The 20,138-nt window shown below is 39.1% G+C and overlaps 1 protein-coding gene across 1 annotated transcript in view; it reads left to right on the forward strand.

Annotated features, from left to right (window-relative positions):
* syt7a (synaptotagmin VIIa) overlaps nt 1-20,138 on the forward strand; it is a 715,758-nt gene that overhangs the window by 93,986 nt on the left and 601,634 nt on the right. Inside the window, exon 2 of the mRNA XM_041196517.1 lies at nt 2,695-2,724. Within this exon, the coding sequence (XP_041052451.1) occupies nt 2,695-2,724 (30 nt within the window). The remainder of the gene's footprint in view (nt 1-2,694; nt 2,725-20,138) is intronic.

Consider the following 20,138-nt stretch of genomic DNA (forward strand, 5'->3'; position numbering starts at 1 on the left):
TAAAATTGTAGTATTTAGTTTCTGTTGTCTGTCCCCATTCTTCCTTCCAAAATGTAAAACTTCACACTTCTCTACATTAAGTTTCATCTACCATCTGCCATGTGTCTGTCCATTTCGCCAATTTGTTTGTCCTCCTGAAATCTGTTATTAAGCTCCTCAGTGTTTACTACATTTGAGTTTTGTCACCTATAAACTTTGAAATTACACCTTGTATGCTCAAGTGCTTCTGTACACTTAATATTGATGGGAACTGGATGTAAAAGCCAACACACAGCATTAAAAATTCTGTTTTTGTTTTGGATTTCCAGCATCCGCAGTTTTTTTGTTTTTAAAAATTATTCCTTGTGGTTGTAGCCTTTTCCAATCATTATAAACACCTTCAATAGATCAATGAAGATGACTGGAAAGACTTAACAGTTTTACTTTTACACAATTGTTGGCCATGCCTCAAGTTGTGTTTCCACTCAATTTATAGCGAGAATACAAACAGTTGCTTACAGGATTCAACAATATCCAGGATTGACTGTCCAGCCACTCAAAACTATAACAAGATGTCAACTTTAGCTGCTTGTGTTATGCAATTGAATAATAAATGCATATGTATATTGTAATTACAAGAAATTACGACTAGTTGGATTGAAGGGTTCTGGCAAGTACTGTTCTTTTCATAATGTCTGACAAAATTATAAAGTTCAAATTTATAACAAAATTATAAAGTTCAATTTGGCCCGTGGCTCAAAATGACAAGGAGCCAAGAACAAATTAAAATATTAGAATGCATATCAAGAAAATTATATACTGTTGAATGTCAAAGATTTGTTTTGTTAAAGCACTTTAAACTAATACAAACTGTGGCATGGGGTCAATTGCTGTGGATTAAAAATATCCAATCCCTTGGTGTTTTTCTGCAACTGGTGTCAGAAAATATTGGGATGTGGGACTCTGAGCTACTGATATAGAGACGTTTATGATAGTAAATTGTATAGGTAAGTTAGTTCATGAACATTACCACAAGTTAAACTGTTGCAATGGGACAAGGGGACAGGATTTCAAATTAATAAAAGATAAATTTCCCAGAAGTTGTTCTTCACATGTGAATGAACCTACTGGTAGAGTACTGGATGAAAATGCTCTAGAGTGGTTTAAGGGACAGTTTAATTCTAAAACCAGGGAAGGATACTATGGGATTCTAGGTGCTTAGGTTCACTCACCTCATTATATTTATCTTATTGCTGTTCATAACCCAGAGGATTATGCATTGGAGTCCAAGGGATGGGGTTTTCCAACTACTTTGGTTTGCTTGCTTGTGAAAGATTATATTTTCTTCAGTCTTCTCTCGTCTTTTTCTAAAAAAAAGCGTATGATGGGATATCCGCACTTTCTAGTCTGGGGTCTTACTGCTTCATTTTTGTCCAGGTCAACTGAATTGCATTGGGGAACCTCAGTCATTTGAGCTAAAAATACCAATTCAGAAGCGCTATTAAAGAAACAAGACAGCTCATAAATATACAAGGTGCATACCACTGGGCTTATTTATATTTTTATTGCCAATTAAGCAATTGATGTCCTGTGTAGTCCACTGTTCATGAAAAATTTCAAGTGAAATGATGAACAGTGCACAGTTATATTGTTTGGTTACCAAGTGCATATTACAGATTGAAATGTGGGCAAGCAGCCAGTGAGACCCAACCTGATCTGATGATTTTTCATATTCTGGATCTGTCAATTTGAGGAGCAGACTCAACTGACGTTCCAGTTTGCCCCATATTCCAGGTGCAGAAATGTAAAGTTAAGAGAGAAATGAAGCCTAAAGCTGATGTGCATCCCATTCAGGTTGTCAAAGAAGGGCTGTGTCTCTGGCATTTCATGTAAATATCGAACACAGTTTTATCTTGGTCACAGAATGAGCATGCATCCATGACATCTGAAAAGTAGTTTAACTAATGTGTTATGCAGCAGTCTTCACTGCAGACTCTTACAATGCCAGGAAGGACCATATCTTCTGTCTGGATACTCCCTGCCTGAAGATAAGGACAAGGAAATGTACAATAACAACGTCAAGTCCAAATAGAGGATTATTATATAGCTTAAAAATGTGTTTTACTTTTGTACATGCAGTTTCTCACCCTATCTATTGGGTTCCAAGTCTCAACCTCACTTTGGAGGTATAGGAAGAGAGTCAGTCATTTTCCCAGAGTGTAAAAAGTTGAGGGACAGTTTTCATTGAACTGTGTGATGGAGTAAATATTGTCAGCAGAAGGTTTGTATCCGAATGGTTATAAAATTATAAAATGAACCAGAATAGAGAATCTTACAGTATTGGAAGAGGTCATTTGATCCATACAGCAGATGGTGTTTTCCTTCATATTTTTCAAGGAGCAATCTTAATTCCTTTCTTAAAAAAAATATGGACTTTGGTTGACCAGTAATTACTGGCAGAGAGTTCACATTTTGTATAAAGAATGTTTTCAAACCTCCTTTAATTTTTTATGTGCATTCTCGTTATTACCTCACTCGCTATTGTTACAAGGGGAATCCATTGAAGTTTGAAGTGGGAAGGGTTCAGGTGACTATTGGACCTGCTTCTGGAGAGGGAAAGGGTTATGAAAGGAATATGGGTAGATGACATTCATTGTCAAACGTATGGTCTTTTTCTTGTTTTCTAAAAATGTATTTACTCTTTTTGTCTGGCAGAGGTAAAATCTAAGAGGATGATGGCTGCAGGTAGGGGAAGGAAAACTATCTCTGCTAGAGGTTTGAGAGTATCATGCCTTCAAAATAAATCTATCTCTGGGCATTTGAGGCAATGTAAAATGCTGCAAGGAGTAGGCATTTCTGAAGACCGTTGTTCTGTGAGTGACTGAGAACAAGCAAGGCAATTTGTGTCCTGCCAACTTGTGTCTCGTTCTCCCATGATTCAGTGCCTTGTTAACAATGTGTGTCCCATCTGACTGGCTAAGAGCTTGAAAAAAGCTATCACGTGGTGAAGTGGAGTGATGGACAGCTGTAGGATTGGGACTGATGGTTATTTTGTTGCTAATGAAGTACTTGATGTTTTTAGCTACAAGGCCATGAGAAAATCAAACTGTTTTAAAAAGAATATGGAAAAAAAATGACCGAGTGCTGCCATATTTGCAGTGGGGGTTTGGGCCTGGAATGGATTTAGCTCAAGCAGGTGTAAATACTTCATTCAAATACCACTGCAGTAGCCAGTGGTGGCATCACAAGCAATTGATATAAATTTTTGGCTATGAAAATTGAAATATAAAGGGTTAACAGATGGGATATGCTAATGTATGACGTAGATGATGATGTATCACTAACCCCAGCCAGTCCTTTGAGAGGGAGGTTGGAATCATGCCTAGGAGCTACGTGCTTACTTTATAATCTGTTTAGATGTAGTCCTCATGAACAAGTGTTAAGCAGCTGCCAGACTATGTTAACAGTCTAAGAACCAAGTCACACGCCAACGCACAGAAGTACCAATCTCATGACAAAAGTCTGACCTAGAATCAGTATTTCTATGTATTAGATTGAATTCTCCAAAAGCAGTAACTATTTCTACATACAACAGCGTAAAACCCCTCCCAAAATATTAGATCTAGGAGAATCTTGGTGAACTAATTTCTGCCAACATATTTTGACTAGGTATTTGTAGGGTGGCCACTATCTATTCAGTTCTGTTGAAAAGGTATTTCATTTAAAATTATATTATTTATTTTGTTATCTTCCATTCTCTCCTGAATGTGCTGACACTTGCTGGACTTCGGTTCTGCTGATGTCAGCAGCATCCTGGTACTTCATTAAACTGTTTATTCTTCATGTGTGGAGCTACACAGCATGTGGCTGCAGACTGGGTGGGTGCATCACAGTTGCTATCTGACCCTCTACACAATTGCACTTTCCTGCAGGAGTCACTAGGTAGTGATCAGGAGCAAAAACATTGCTCATTTTACTTACTTACTTTCTCAAGTGAAATTGTTACCTATCATAGCCTATCATACCCTTTGTCCCACTTGCAGCTGTGCAAGAAAAAATCCACTAGCTCAGTGGATTTACCAGTGGAGTCAATGGGGGAGTTTGGGGGTTTATATTGAGTTATACCTTGTTTTGTTCAGGAGATCCATGCAGTTAACTACATCTGAAGATGAGTTGACCTACAATGTGGCAGAACAGCTTGTGAAGTCAAATATCATTGTCACAGAACCTTTAATTTTGTCGCCATTTCTGTTGATTGCTCATGAATTACCATACATTTACTATTTATCAGTTATCTTTTGCCAAGTATTTGGCCTACTCTTCCAGGGTTTCAAGCTCATTCTTTATTCGTCTCTCGTTTCCTGGATGAGTGTTACTCTGAGTTGACACTCCATAGTCCTTACTTAATCCTCCTTAAGAGCAAGTGCTAAAATGTTCATATCAAAAGTCTCTAAACCCTTTATTATAGCCATACTCCACAAAATAGCATTAAGATGAATGAATGGACAGTTCACTTGTTTTAGTAGTGTTAATTGAGAGAATATTGAGAGAAATGTTGTTGACCAGAACACTGAGAAGGCACTCTGTTCTTTGGAAAATGCCATTTAACCCTTAATATACATTTCGGACAGCAGATAGCGTCTTGGTTTAAAAGTTGACATCTTGAACAATGCAGAATATTCTCTACTGCATTGACATGTCAGCCTAGATCATGAGCTTAAATCTTGGAACAGGGCTGCAAGCTGAAATAAGGCTGCATTACTATCAACCTTCAAATAAGTAAAAGGAAGCCTGGCAACTCAGTATCAATAATATTAAGCATTTTCGGTTTTAGACGTATGCCATTAAAAGATCCTTAACAATTGTCCAATTTCATTTTAGAAAACTGTGCACTACTGCAAACCATGAAGCATAATTCTAGGGGTATGCTTCATTTTTGATTTTCACATGAAATAATAGCCCTACAGAAAGATAATAGCTGAGATGCTTACACCTTAAGAGAAAAGTTGGAAGTTAGATGCCTTTTTTATTGTTTCATTTCTCCTTGTTTTTCCCAATCCCTCAAAACGAATTTCTCTCACTGCAACACACTTTGGGAACATCAGAGGTTGTAAATCAGAACTATGCAAATTAATTCAAACTTGGCTTCTGTTGGCTTAATATTTTCTCACTTTGGTTAGATGTGTAATCATCCCTCAGCCAAATCTTGTGCTTATTGAAATGATTCTTCACAGCATGAAATTCTGGATTTGAGCACTGACTCTTAACTGCTCTATCCACCTCTATCTTATTTCTGATGTTGGAGGATACTATATTGACACTTTCAAAAATTGAAAAGCCTTGCTTGAAGGTCCAAGGTATACAATGCAAACACTTTAAAGGCTGAAAAGTGTTGTAATATGCCTTTAAGGCGTAGCAACATGCCATTACTAGAAGGGAAGTGGGTCACGTGATCCAGTTCCAATTTGGCGTGTGAGCAGAACACAGTACACTCAGCTCTGCTGCTGGTATCTATAAGTTTTCTACCCTTGGATAAATGTTCTCATGTACCTAACTTCAATAAATGAATCCAGAATATATTTACACAATCTCTTATAGGTGACTGGTGCCTTTGTATCATTATAAAAACAGAACAATAAGAATAAAACGGAAGGCTGGTACATCAAGTAGTGACTAGGTATCTTCACACTTGGGGTTTTAAAGGCCTGTTGGTGGTTAGAAGAACAGACCGAGGGAGGTTCAGGAATTTTAATAGTATTGAGGTTCTGGAAAAGAATGAAATTAATTGGAAATGCTGGGCTAAATATTAACTTCAACACTTAGCGGATGCAGGAGAAAGAACTTTCTTGCACAGCACCTTTCACCACCTCCAGCTGCCCCAAATTGCTATGCAGCCAATGAAGTAGTTTTGAAATGTAGCCACTGTTGTAATGTAAAGAAACCCGGCATCCAATTTATACGCAGCAAGGCCCCACAATTATAGAATCATTTACATCTGTCTGAGAACGCAGATTGGATTTAACCTCTCATTAGAAGGACAACAGCTCCACAAATACAGTGCCCCTTTGTTACTGCACTGACATGTCAGCCGAGATTCTAAACTTGTCTCTCTGGAAGGGGATTTGAAATGAATACATTCTGATTTATAGGTATAAGCGCTGCCGTTGAGCCAAGGTTGACACCTAGCTAAAATGGTCCTTCTACCGCTAGCGTATAAGAGTCTTGCCTGACAAAATGAGCAGCAAAATTAATATGGCTGCTGGGTGAAGAGACTTCCAACTATTTCTATTAGCCACTAATAAACTGAGTAATTGAGCCTGTCTATATCCCGAATATTGAGTCATTGACCTCACTTGCTTGTGCCTTACACTTACAATATGTACTGGGACAAGCTCCCCTCACTATCTCTTAACTTCTCTAACCAGCATACAAATCCTGTGGGAACTCTACCTTCCTCTAGCTCTGGCTTTTTATGCATCCTTCATTCCCTTCACCACACTATTGACAGCTGTGGCTTCAACAGCTTGCTACCTTTCTCTCTTCCTTTAGGCTTCTCCTTGAAAGTCAAAAAGTGTAAATCCTCCAACTGATCAATGCCAGAAGAACAGGGTGGAATTGTGTCACTTGTTTGTCTGATGCAAACATGACAGAAAATGTTCAGATCTTTTTCCTCTCAAAGAAAAATTGCCATGCACTTTTTGAAAAGATTATTTCACACTGTCATTATAATCAATATTGAATGTTTTGAAATCTGAAGCGGTACAACAAGCATTGAAGGAATGTGTATATTGCAGAGGAGACAGCTTTACAGCCCCCTGGAGAGCTATTTAATTGATCGGATTAGGGTACAAAAGAATAAATGTAGAATTAGTTACAGCTGCCTATTTGTTGGTAAAATATTGTTGCATATTAGAAAACTATTTTTTACAGTGTGATGCATTCATTCTGGTGAGAATCCAGTACAAAAAGCAACACAGAAATGATTAGATCCATCAACGTGGTATTCTAAACTGGGTCTGCAATTATGAAGGGTAATTCATAGCATTAACAGTCTCTCACTGTCCACTGAGAAAATAAGCCAAATTTTTGGCATTTTGGTCATGGTGCATTAACTCACAATCACAATATTCTATGGAAATATGCCTTGAATGTAGAGATTTGGTAAGCCTGTGGAAATTTGTATGTGTTAACATCTGGTGAAGACAAAATTGGGCTGGGGATTGAACAGCCTGTATGATTCAACACAATCACTCTGGCAAGATATTGGAAGCAAGCGGGGAGAAAATTAAAAGGGATTAAAAGGCACTCCTCTGGGATTATTTTGTTACAGCTTGTGATAGAGGTAGGTGGGGTAGTGAGAGCTAATTGTACTTGAAACTGAATGTTCAACAATGGAATTGATGACTTGACTATTTCTTGAGGTACAAACGCATATAATGCAGATATTGGGATGAGTTATTCCACACCTTGTAAGCAGGGAGGGTTGGGGGTCAATGGCATAAAATGCTTCAGGGAAGAAGCGCCCTGACCTCTTCCAACCTTCTTCTGCTTTTAGCAGAGGTGGTTTCAGAGTGGTGATGGTGACTCACCTGGGCGATGGAAAGTCAATTAAGGTAATTATGGAGGCAGTTACCAAGTATTTTTGAAGACAATGCAAATTTGCAAGTGCCATTTCCATTTTATGTCTATAGCTCATTGACTCAGGAGCTGAGAACAGAGCAGAAGTTTGGAGTGCCATGAGATTCATATGAGGTGTTGCTTTAAAGGACAAAACTGGCAATCATCAGGTCATCCGCAGGCAAATGTGCAATTGTTTGCATGTCACCTGTAGATAGATCCTTCAGATAGGACTGGGAATAAGGAGTCGGCCTCAGTGCCTCGGTCTTGTGCCACCCTCTCCCCCATTCTCCTAAGCAGCAGACAACATTCACAGTGAGTCTGCTGGTTGCCCTTCACTTTGGCTGTCCTGATTGGCCCTCCCATATCCATAGGCTATCGCTCCTGGAGGCGATTTCTTAATTTGCCTCCTCCAAGAAGATCGCGCCCAATGTTCTGCCACGTACAAGTCGGGTTTTGCCCCAGCAATCAGGCTGGTATTGCACTCAGCTCTTAAATGGGGAAAATTTGGCTCATTGAGTTTATTTTAACTTGATAGACATTGTGACGGAATTGAATGGTGAGTTATCATAACTAAGCGGTTTTTTCTGCTATTTTTCTCCCCTTCTGTGCTGAGAGTGGATGCTGTCCTTTGTTTTCTGAGCTAATAGATTGATCATCCTAGACTGAGTTTCAACAGACTTTTTAATTATGGGAGCATCAGAACTGAGTCCGATGCTTTTGCACAGCATACACTCTACAGCAGGAATCAATGGTTATCCATCAGGAGCCAGAACCGCAGTTTTTTAAAATTATTTTCTTCCTCAGTTCATTAGTAATGAGGATAAATGCCTGGAACAATGTGCACAAGTAGCATCTTCACTGAACAAAGCTAAAATATATTCAAAACAAAGTCTCATAATAATATTTAACTTGTAATTTATAATCATCAATCATGTCAAAGCAGAACAATCTTCATAGCATCTCATCAGCAATTATTCTGCAACGTTCATTAGAAATCAGTCACTTGCTTCTTTCTGGCTGAGGAAAAACTGTGGCACCAGGAATTGTTCCTTAATCTGCCAGTAAACTGATGCCCTTCTTACAGAATTTCACTGTGTGGAGAAAAAAAAGATTTTTTTAAGAAAAACATGATTTGATGCCTTGAGTTGCAGAATGTTAAGGTACTTGTCCTCAGTACTGTCTCTCTAGGATGGCTGATCACCATTTCATCCACCTCATTCTATCAAAAGAGCAGCAGGAGCTGAATCAAAATGGCTAATTTGTCTTCATAATCTGAATTTTCACGTGTTTACATCACCATAATTCCATTTTTTTTATATACTGCCCTTTCATTAGGGTATAATAGCACTAAATTGTTGTGGGTTTAACAATGTTCATGTTTTTTAATCAGAAATAATTTCATCTCACATGAAGGATGTCTATTTCATGGTTGCTACTACAATTCCTGCCACATTAGTCCCACATGAAAAGCAAACAATAGATTCACCAATGACTGAATAGATAGATGTATTTGGTACAATGCCAAGCTATGTGCACAAAGGCCCAGTTTTACTTATTGACCTGCGGGATTACTTGAATTGTATTGAGAGTACAACAGTTAACCTCTTGTGTCCAAGATTAGGGAGGGAGGAAAAAAAGTTTTTACCAGAATTTCCCAGAAACCGGGAAGCTGAATTTAGTTAATTTACTCAATTCCAGCAAACTAATTTTTGTGAAGCGGCTGTCTATAAGAGATTTACTCTCAAAATTCTATATTGATACTGCAAACCTTAAAAGAAAATGGGTAATTTTATCGTTCCAGATGTACTGCACAGCAAGGAACATTAAACTGTGCAATGAATGCTTTGTTAACACCTAAGTGTTTTTAGTGATCCTAAATTTTGTTGTGTTCACTTGAAGGATTAAATGCTTTCAAATAAATTTCAAGTGATTAAATAATAACTGATGTGGCATTTAGGAATTTGATTATTTGAAGTACACATTAGAACTCATATTTAAATAATAAAGCTGTGGAAAGTTCTTGTTGGTTCACGTCTCAAGTCAGGGCCTCAATGTATTATCCTAGGCTGACACTCCATTGCAGTACTCAACCCTACTTTGGGATAGGAATACCAAGTTCATTGAAGATGGGGAATGAGAACAATAGTGAAATCCTCTTATGTATGGAATAAAACTCTATGTAATTTTTCATGTTGATGTCTGTCATTTGGGCTAAGATATAGAGTAGAAATCTAGAGAGTATTTTGGATATTTAGTGCAGTGGGATCAAATTGGGTTAGACATTTTATTGACTGAGGAGGAAGCCAAGAACCAGGCTATAAATAAATTAAGAAAATGCAGAGTTTAGTGTAATTATTAGGAATGAGTTGGAACGAATCTGAGGAAGGTTGAGACAACTGTTATGGAAAATCATTTATTGCAGGTATTAAGGTTGAACTGTTTCTCACGGCCCAAAATTAATTACAGTCTCAACTGTGAAACAACCTGGGTATAAAGGCAATGAACAAATATTACACATGAAATTACATTGCAGTGTTAGCATAATAGTGTTTAACTGATTTGGATAACATTGCTTTGCTCCTTTAAAAGAGGTGTCAAGCAAATTAGATGGGCTAATACCTGCATTAATATAGTGGATAAGAAAATATCATACAAACCACTAAATATCTGTGTACCAATATTCACACAGTGTAATTTCATGGTTTCAAAGGATAGAGCAGTTGTCAACAGATATAAAAGCTGTAGTTGAAATTTGTTACAGGAAATTTATGTGAATTTTAGCTTATGTATTGAAGTGGCAAGTGTGTGACTAATGGGAAAATGAACAAGAATGAGGTACAGGTGACAATGTTCTTAAAGAAAAATGTAAGGTTGCATTTGGTGATTTTTTGCAATGGTCCTGTCTGTGTTCTGAGACAGGGTTTGACATCAGTTTGTCAATAGTATTGAATTGAGTTCTGGTCAATTCAAAGTGATATCACTAAAATTAAGTGTGGTGACAATGAAAACAAAATCAAAACATTAACTATAGTATTGTGTGATGCACAAAAGAAATGTCATCCTATTTAAACATTAGTTTTGTCAAGTAGAAGTTGTTCTTCATTGTGCATTACAGAGCTACACTGGTGATGATTCCTACTAAGTCAGGTCAGTCATGAATTTTATCAAGGGACATCCACTCTCAATTACAGCTGATAAGTCATTAGGGATACCACTCTCTCAAACTGTGCTTGAGTCACTGGGTAGCCATGCTAAGGCTGTGCTGATGAATCAGTGGGTATCAAACTCACTCAGACAGTGCTGATGAGTCACTGTGTCTTCATTTTAAGGATATCCTCTTCTTTTCTGTATATGCCAGAAGCATTGCAATATTATTGCATTTTCAGACATGCATAGATAGGATTAACAACTACTTCACATTAAAGATTAAAGTGAACAAGCACAATCTTTGAGTTGGATTGTTTCTTGACAGGTTACTGACAGAAATTTTTTTTAATCTTCTCTCAAGATTTCCAGTTCCCATTTTTATTGTCCATTAGTTCATGTGGAAATATGAAAATACTTTGCTCACCAACCAACTGCATACACGTGTAGGCTTTTGCAAAGCATAAGGATTAGTAATCAGCGCCTCAAGGATTCAGACATCTTGCTCTGCTAAATTTCTCAATCAATTTGGCTCTGTTCTTGAATTACTGGACAATTAATGTGCAATAAGCATTAAGATCAAGATCATTGGAGGCTGTCATAGGAGCTACCAAAATGTTGAGGCTGCAAATGAATGTTGACGATTTTTAAAATGTAATATTTGTTGTTATTGCTGGAAATAAAATGTGCAAATTAAGGCATAAAAAAAACTGCTAATGCTGGGAATCTGAAATGAGAACCGAAACAGCTGAAAATATACAGATCACTCAACATTTGTAAAGAGAACACATTAGCTATTGTTTTGGGTATAACCTTTTGACAGAATTGATATCTGAAGAACAAAAGCAGTCTTCACTACCTCCAATGTATTTTGATGCTAATGGCTTGTTGCATGATCCTTGTTGCGGGTACCATTTTTTCCCACTAACTGTTCCTAATGGCCAAATACTTAAAAGGGCATTCATGTACTTGAAGGTAGCAGACTATCAGGATGGCCCCTCAGGTACGGGTGGCACATCTTTACAATCTGGGTTTACACCTCTAAAATCTCATTGATTATAGTTAGCTTGGTAGTGGAAATTTTGGATTGGAAGCACTCAATATTAGGTTCCCCAGTCTCTGCTGTTGTATCTTGCTGTATTGCAATTGGCTTCTTGGTTCCAGTTATAGTGTCTCTCACTCTCTTGGTTGACCTGGCCTGAATTATTCCTCATGGCTTATTTCCGTTTCACCTGCTTCAACAGTTAGCAGATTCTCTTTTGCTTTTTTGATCTTTTTTGATGGGTTATTAGCTGCAGTTTTTATTTTTGCTTGTGTTCTTGTTCTCTGTCAATGAAATCAGTTGAATTAGTTGGATTTCCAAATTTATTGCATCTGATATCATTAGACTAGAACTAGTAATATTACAAGCTCACAAAGAATGACTTTGGTTTATTGACATTTTCACATCTTTTTACCATTGGATATGCAGGAGTTTGAAATGGTCTATTCTGAGTTGATCTCAGTAGCAGTCACTTGCCCCTGTGCCATGATCCTCTTTGTGATGAAATCCTGTGAAGACACATACACTATAGTGTCAGAAATGTACTATAGTGCATGCTGTCTTCCTCCCATTATCAGTAGCGGCACTGATGGGTTGTCTTGCATAGAGACTTCTGCTAGAGTTGCAAAAGTCTTGATTCTTTAGTTTAAAATCCACAGATGTGGTGATAGGTTCTGAGAATAAAGTATGGGAGGTTAGTAACAATCAGCCTTAGTATTTTTTAAATTAGCCCGCTTTGAAGATTCAGAAAAGGTTGTTTCCTGACTGGTGGGTTTAGGCCAATAAGGGATAAACCATTTTTTACCAATTGGGATTTTACCAGTCATCAAATTTTAGGAAGTTTAAGTCCTAACAGTGAAAGCTTAGCGTTCGCAAACTTCAGGTAGCAGCAGATGGGGAGGTGGCAATGGAAGGAAGTCAATGGGAGTAATTATGGACAACAGTATGGCAGTCAAGACCAAGCTGGCTAATAAAGAGCTAAGTGAGCAGTCACTCAGTGTTTGCAAAGGATGTTTAGATTTTTGTGCATGGGGGCATTGTTTGGGGTCATGCAGCTTTGATTTTACTGGTTTCTGGCATTGGATATATGCTCTGCTTATCTGAGTTTGATCCTTTTTTGATTTTAACTTATGTTATCAAGCCCACATCGCTTTCATAGATTGCTGAATGACACAGCTTGCATAATAAATATATTTTAAAAAAGTATTAAACTAAATATTTTTCCTTTCCCCCTACTACTTTGAGGTGTTTATTGGAGCCATCTGTGTCTCCCTATTACCTTTCAGACATCCTTGCACCAACTCACCCCCTTTCCTCAGCCAATTACTTCCCCAATTTGCTTCTCATCTTCCCCACCATCTGGGCATTTTGACTACCTGCAACGCACACATCTGGCAAATTCATCCACACCCTGAACCCCTTGCCTTCACCACAGCCAACCCCTCTCAAATCTACCCTTAACCTTGCCTCCAGCCATCCATCAGAACAATACTATTGACCAGTGTCTGTCGCTTCTGCTTATTTTCTTGCTTTCATCTGCTCCCCACTTCTTGCTTGCATATCTTCCCTGTACCGCTTTCTCTTTCAGCCCTACTGCTTACTTTTTGCTGTGTCTCTGTTCACTGGGAATTGGCAACTTTGTTGTTTTTACTATTTCCTACAAGGAAAGACAAACGACAAACAGCTGGTGCAATCAATAAGCTCAACATTCTGGGATATAGAATCTTCAGGCAAGACGGGAGGGTGTAAAAGAGGAGAGGCATTGCATTATTAGTTAAGGAGTCCTTTACCGCAGTAAAGAGAGATGATATCTTGGAGGAGGCATCGAATGAAGCTTTGTGGGTAGAGCTTAGGAATAAAAAAGGGGCAACCACATTATTATAGATTGCCAGATAGTCAGCGGGAAATTGAGGAGCAAATATGTGCACAATTTGTGGAGGTGTGTATAAACAATAACAATAGGGTAATTATATTAGGTGATTTCAACTGTCCCAACATTAATTGGGATAGACATAGAGTTAAGGGCTTGGATGGAGTGGATTTCTTGAAATCTGTGCAGGAGAACTTGTTAGGTCAATATGTAGAGGGTCCAACAGGGGTCGGTGCATTGCTGGACCTAATTCTGGAGAATGAAGCCGTACAGGTGGCTGAGGTGGTGGTGGGCGAGCATTTTAGTGATAGCAACCACAACGTGGTAAAGTTTAAGCTTGTTATGGTCAAAGAAATTGACAAGTTGCAAAAAAATGTTTTGGATTTGGGGAGAGTGGATTTTAGTAAAATAAGGCAGGATCTGGCCAAGATAGACTGGGAACAGTTACTTGTGGGGAAATCTACAGACGAACAATGGGGGTGTTCAAAAAGGAAATGGGGAGGGTACAGGCTCAACATGTTCCCTCTAGGGTGATAGGAAGGAGCAACAAGCCCAGAGACCCATGGATGACCAGAGATATTCAGGTCATGATGAGAAGGAAAAGAGAGGCTTTTATCAGGTACAAGGGAAGCAAATCAGCAGAGGCATTAGTGGTGTATAGACATTGCAGGGTGGAGCTTAAGAAAGCAATTAGGAGAGCAAAGAGGGGATATGAGAAAGCTCTGGTTGGTAAAAGTAGGGAAAATCCCAAGATATTCTATAAGTATATCAACGGGAAGAGGATAACCAGGGAAAGCTTAGGGCCCATTAGGGACCAAGGGGGCAATCTATGGGTGGAGCCAGAGGATGTTGCTAGAGTGTTGAATGAATACTTCACGTCCGTCTTCACCCAAGAGAATGAGGATGAAGGTATCGAACTCGGGGAGAGAGACTGTGAGGTTCTTAAGCAAATTGATGTAGGGAGTGACAAGGTATTGGAGGTGTTGGCAGCCTTAAAAGTGGACAAATCTCCAGGTCTGGATGATTTGTGTCCCAGACTGCTGAGGGAGACAAGGGAGGAGATCGCAGGGGCTCTGACCCAAATTTTTAATTCCTCTCTGGCCACGGCGGAGGTGCCAGAGGACTGGAGAACAACTAATGTAGTTCCGATATTTAAGAAGGGTTGTAGAATTAAGCCAGGGAACTACAGGCCAGTGTGTCTCACGTCAGTGGTAGGGAAACTATTGGAGAAATTTCTGAAGGAGAGAATCTATCTCCACATGGGGAGGCAAGGTTTGATCAGGGATAGTCAGCTTGGTTTTGTCAGAGGGATGTCATGCCTAATAAATTTGATCAAATTTGTTGAGGAGGTGACCAGGTGTCTAGATAAGGGTAGTGTAGTTGATGTAGTTTATATGGATTTCAGGAAAGCCTTTGACAAAGTCCCACATAGGAGAGTTATAAAGAAGGCAAAGGCACATGGGATACAGGATAATTTGATAAGGTGGATTCAAAATTGTCTTAGTTGCAGGAGGCAGAGGGTGATGACAGAAGGATGCTTTAGTGACTGGAAGCCAGTGTCCAGTGGCGTACCACAGGGATCTGTGCTGGGTCCCCTATTATTTATCATTTATATAAATGACGTAGATGACTATGTGGGGCATAGGATTAGTAAGTTTGCAGATGACACAAAGATTGGCCGGGCGGTAAACAGTGAGATTGAGTGTCTTGGGCTACAGGAAGATATAGACAGGATGATCAAATGGGCAGATAAATGGCAAATTGAATTTAACCCAGAGAAATCTGAGGTGATACACTTTGGAAGGAGTAATTTGACAAGGAAGTATTCAATGAACAGCATGACACTAGGAAGTTCTGAGGAACAAAGGGACCTTGGTGTGTGTGTCCATAGATTTCTGAAGGCAGAGGGGCTTGTTAGTGGGGTGGTGAAAAAGGCATATGGGACTCTTGCCTTTATCAATCAAGGCATAGATTATAAAAGAAGGGAGGTCATGTTGGAGTTGTATAGAACCTTGGTGAGGCCACAGCTTGAGTACTGTGTGCAGTTCTGGTCGCCACATTATAGGAAGGATGTGATTGCACTGGAGGGGGTGCAGAGGAGATTCACCAGGATGTTGCCTGGGATGAAACATTTAAGTTATGAAGAGAGGTTGGATAGACTTGAGTTGTTTTTGTTGGAGCAGAGAAGACTGAGGGACGACCTGATCAAGGTGTACAAGATTATGAGGGGCATAGACAGGGTGGATAGGGGGCATCTGTTCCCCTTAGTTGAAGGGTAAGTCACGAGGGGGCATAAGTTCGAGGTGAGGGGCAGGAGGTTTATGGGGGATGTGAGGAAAATCTTTTTTACCCAGAGGGTGGTGATGGTCTCGAATTCACAGCCTGGGAGGGTGGTGGAGGCGGGTTGCCTCCTTTAAAAAGTACCTGGATGAGCACGTGGCACATCATAACATTCAAGGCTATGGGCCAAGTGCTGGCAAATGGGATTAGGTAGGTAGGTCAGGTGTTTCTCATATGTTGGTGCAGACTTAATGCGCCGAAGGGCCTCTTCTGCACTATGATTCTGTGATTCTGTGAACTAGGTAGTTGCCTAGAGTGGCAAAGTTCTCTTGGTGGGAGGGGAGGCAGCAAAAAAATTAAATGAACTATTCATGAAACTACATAAGTAAACAAAAAGGCTTCAGCCATGGGAATGAAAGGTTCAAATCTACTGATATGCATCCACATATACTGAGATACATATAGATTTCCATGTATTTACATTACAGTCTTTCCCAAAATTTCATTTCATACACCTCATACTGTTTATGTGGCAGTTTTACAAATTTGTACATCTACATGACTATTGCAAAGCTACGAACTAGTACTATCAAAGAATGTAATTTAATATAACACACTCTATAATAATTATTGATTGAGTAAATTGTGCATTAAATCATCTGGTAACTGTTGCAGGAACACAGTATTACATCATGTGAGCCATATTTCACATAATGTTCATTTCCTTTACTACATATCCTGTGAAAAGTGTAGAATAATAAGAATGTGCAATTAATTTCATAATATTTTCTCTTTACATTTTAAATAAATTGAATAATAAATGCAGTATGTACATTCATACTGATGCACAATATTCATTTTCTAAAGTTAATGGTATGGGAAGGTGGAAGGCTGAAGGTTCGCCAAGGGCGCCTAACACTCTTATACCAGCCCTGCTGGCAATCTTCAATCTGTTGTCTCAGTAGTCAGTACTACACAAAAAGACCTCCTTAATGTACCAAAAGCTGTGCTGTACCTTGGTGTAATTTTACTATACACTGTATACTTGACTATCTCCCTCACTGATTGCTGAAGACTGAAGTGAGGTGCTATAGAGTTGATCTTGCAGGCAACTTTTCTTGGTGGACATATTGAACTTTATTTACAAGACAGCAGCAGCAATTACATTGTGTGCATCAAACTCTGTATCTAAAGAAGAACTTCCTCCTAACTGCTAACTCATAGGTTTACATAGATCACATGATCTTACAACTCAGGATTATTCATAAAGCTTCAGTCCTATGTTTATCAGGACTATAATTACTACATACCTCTCCCTTTAACTTTTCTATACATTTTGTATTTACAAGGATATTTATCTCATGACCTTACAATATTTACACAGGTCACGAACTTACAAGCTCAGTCTTTCAGGTGGTCTCCTGATCCGTGTGGAACGTCGTAGCTACATGACTTCCAATTCTTCTGCAGGAACTACATTCTCTGGAACTGCATTAACATCAGTTACCTCATGCAGTTCAGTGTCTTCCACTCCAACAGAGACATTGGGAATGCCTGTCCTTGGTTGAGCAACTTCAACAGGAACCACAGATTCAGTAATGGTTACAGACGGAAAATCATTTTGTTGGAGTATCTCCCTTTCGCTTAAATGATCCAAATGCTTATGGGTGATCTGGCCCTCCACTTCCAAGTGTTATGACAATGGTCCGGTCACAGACCTTACTTTACCAGATAACTACTTCAGCCCTCCACAGAAATTCCTTAGATATACTGCTTCTCCAATGGTAAATTGTCACTCATGCTATGCAAATCATGATTTGCTTTTTTGATTCCCTTGACTTTTCTCCATGTCCCCCTCATAATTGGGAAGCATTAGGCTTAGTCTTGTTCGAAGACAGCACCTCATCAGTAATCCTACATCCCCTTTCAACGTGTCATCTTTCTACCACAGAATTTAGCCTCTGCCTTCTTTTAGACTTCACCATCGGCCAGACTTCTCTCAGATGCAGTCTCAACTTGTTTTAGTTTTAGTTCACATACCCATGAATTCATTAACTACTTGCATCTTGGAAAGTTCTAAGACTTTTGCTTTCAAAGCCTCTTTAGCTCCATTCAGCTGATTCTTCAGCTCTTCTTGTATCTGTTGGCTTCTTCCTGGAACCTTGAACATTGCTGCGTCTTCTCTGCCAACTGGTTCTTCAGTTTGTTCAGAGAGGTGTTAATTTCTTCCTGTTTCTCTTCATAATTTTCCAGAGGTACAAACTTTGACCATAGGGATCCTTGTAGCGTGTGAAGGTCTTTCAACAGGTTTTCTTTTTCTTTGCAAATCTCACTCATTTCATCTTGTATTCTGTAGTTCAGCAGAGTCTTCTTGGGTTTCTTCTGCTTTTCTTCCATGTCATTGTTTACAACAGTCTTCATTTCTTCGGGTTGTTGAATGCATACACACTCCTTTTTCATCCAGTTGCAGTCCTCGGACTCTCCAGGCCCTTTCTGAAGTACCTTGCCTTGATCCTTTTTCAACTCAAGAACCCTTCCACCTTCCTTATAAAATCTTACTGGCCAATCAAGATTAATTTCCCTCAACCAATTTTGACCCAGAAGGCTTGGTCCTCTGTCTTGTAACACGATCACCGGGAACTGTGCCGATTGGTGTCTATAATGAACAGTTACTTTGGTGATATCTTTTACCTGGAGTTCTTCGCCTGTGTATGTTTTCAACTTGGCAGATGTTTGTTCCAAATTTAATTGTTGAGCACCTTTATTTTAATATCTGAAAGTGTGTTCTCCTAATAGTGATAGAAGCACCCATATCTACTTTCATTTTTAATGGTTTACCATTCACTTGCACTGTGACAATAATTTGCTCCGTCTTCCCAACTTTCATGTTGAATAGTGAATAAATGTCAGAATTGGTTGTTTCTGGCACTTCTACACTATGCATTTCACTGGACTTCAATTGTTGCCTGGAACCATGTTTAAATCTCACCTCGCAATGTTTCAATATGTGTCTACTTCTGTGACAAAAATAACACTTTAGCTTTTTAAATTGCCAATCATTAGGAGTGTAATTGTTTCGACATCGATAAAAATTAGTTTTCAACTTTGTTAAGCTTTTGCTAAGTTTTCGGTTAGCGGGGGCTGTTTCCTACTTTGCGGTGGAGTCCCAGCTTTTCACACCACTTGCATCTGACTGTTCCCACCCAACTAGGGGAATGACACCATTTTGCACTCCATGAATCACAAGCACTAGTTCTAACACTTTCTTAAAATCAAGATCCACTTCAGCCAGCAATCTTCATTGGATAGCATCCTCCTGCACACCACATACCAAATGATCCCTGAGCATTTCATTCAGGGTTTCAACAAAATTACAATATTCCATTAGTTGCTTTAGTTTCTCCACCTAGGTAGCAATGGTCTCTCCCAGGGATCTATTTCGTAAATTGAACCTGAGCCTCTGCATTGTGACTGAGGGCTTGAGTTGAAAATGTCCCTTAACAAGGTCCACTGATTCACTGAAAGTCTTCGAATCTGGGGCACTGGGGGCCATCAAGCTTCAAATCAAACTATAGATTATGCTCCCACAAATACTCAGGAGAATTGCTCTCCCCTTTTCCTCCCTTGTGATTTTGTTGGCTTGAAAGTGGAACGCAAGATGTTCTATATATTGAGACCAGTCTTCTCTAACTGGTTCAAAGGGATCGATTCTACCAAACTGTGGCATCTCGGATGAGCATGCCTTCCTTTATTTTTAATTATCCTAGATAGTCTCAATCGCTGGGCAAGGGACAGTAGCGGATCTGATTTATCCTTGTCGCTAGTTTGTTACAGAGTTGATTTTCCAGGCAACTTTTCTTGGTGGACACATTTAACTTTATTTACAAGACAACAACCGCAACTGCATGTGTGCACCAAACTCTATAGCTAAAGAAGAACTCCCTCCTAGAGGTTCCCCACGCTGCTAAGTCATTGGTTTACACAGATCATGTGATCTTACGACAAATGATTATTCTTAAAGCTTCAGTCCTACGTTTATCAGAACGATAATCACTACATGAGGCAAACCTCCATTTAAAAAAAAATCCTCCCTGCTGCAGTTCAATCTCTAATTTATGTATTTGCATGTATTGACTAACTGTGAATGAAGCCATGAGATTCGTTAGTGCATGCATGTGTATTTTAGTGCAGTGTATATCTGGC

This window comes from Carcharodon carcharias, chromosome 10 (assembly GCF_017639515.1).
Source record: "Carcharodon carcharias isolate sCarCar2 chromosome 10, sCarCar2.pri, whole genome shotgun sequence".
Classification (NCBI taxonomy): Eukaryota; Metazoa; Chordata; class Chondrichthyes; order Lamniformes; family Lamnidae; genus Carcharodon; species Carcharodon carcharias.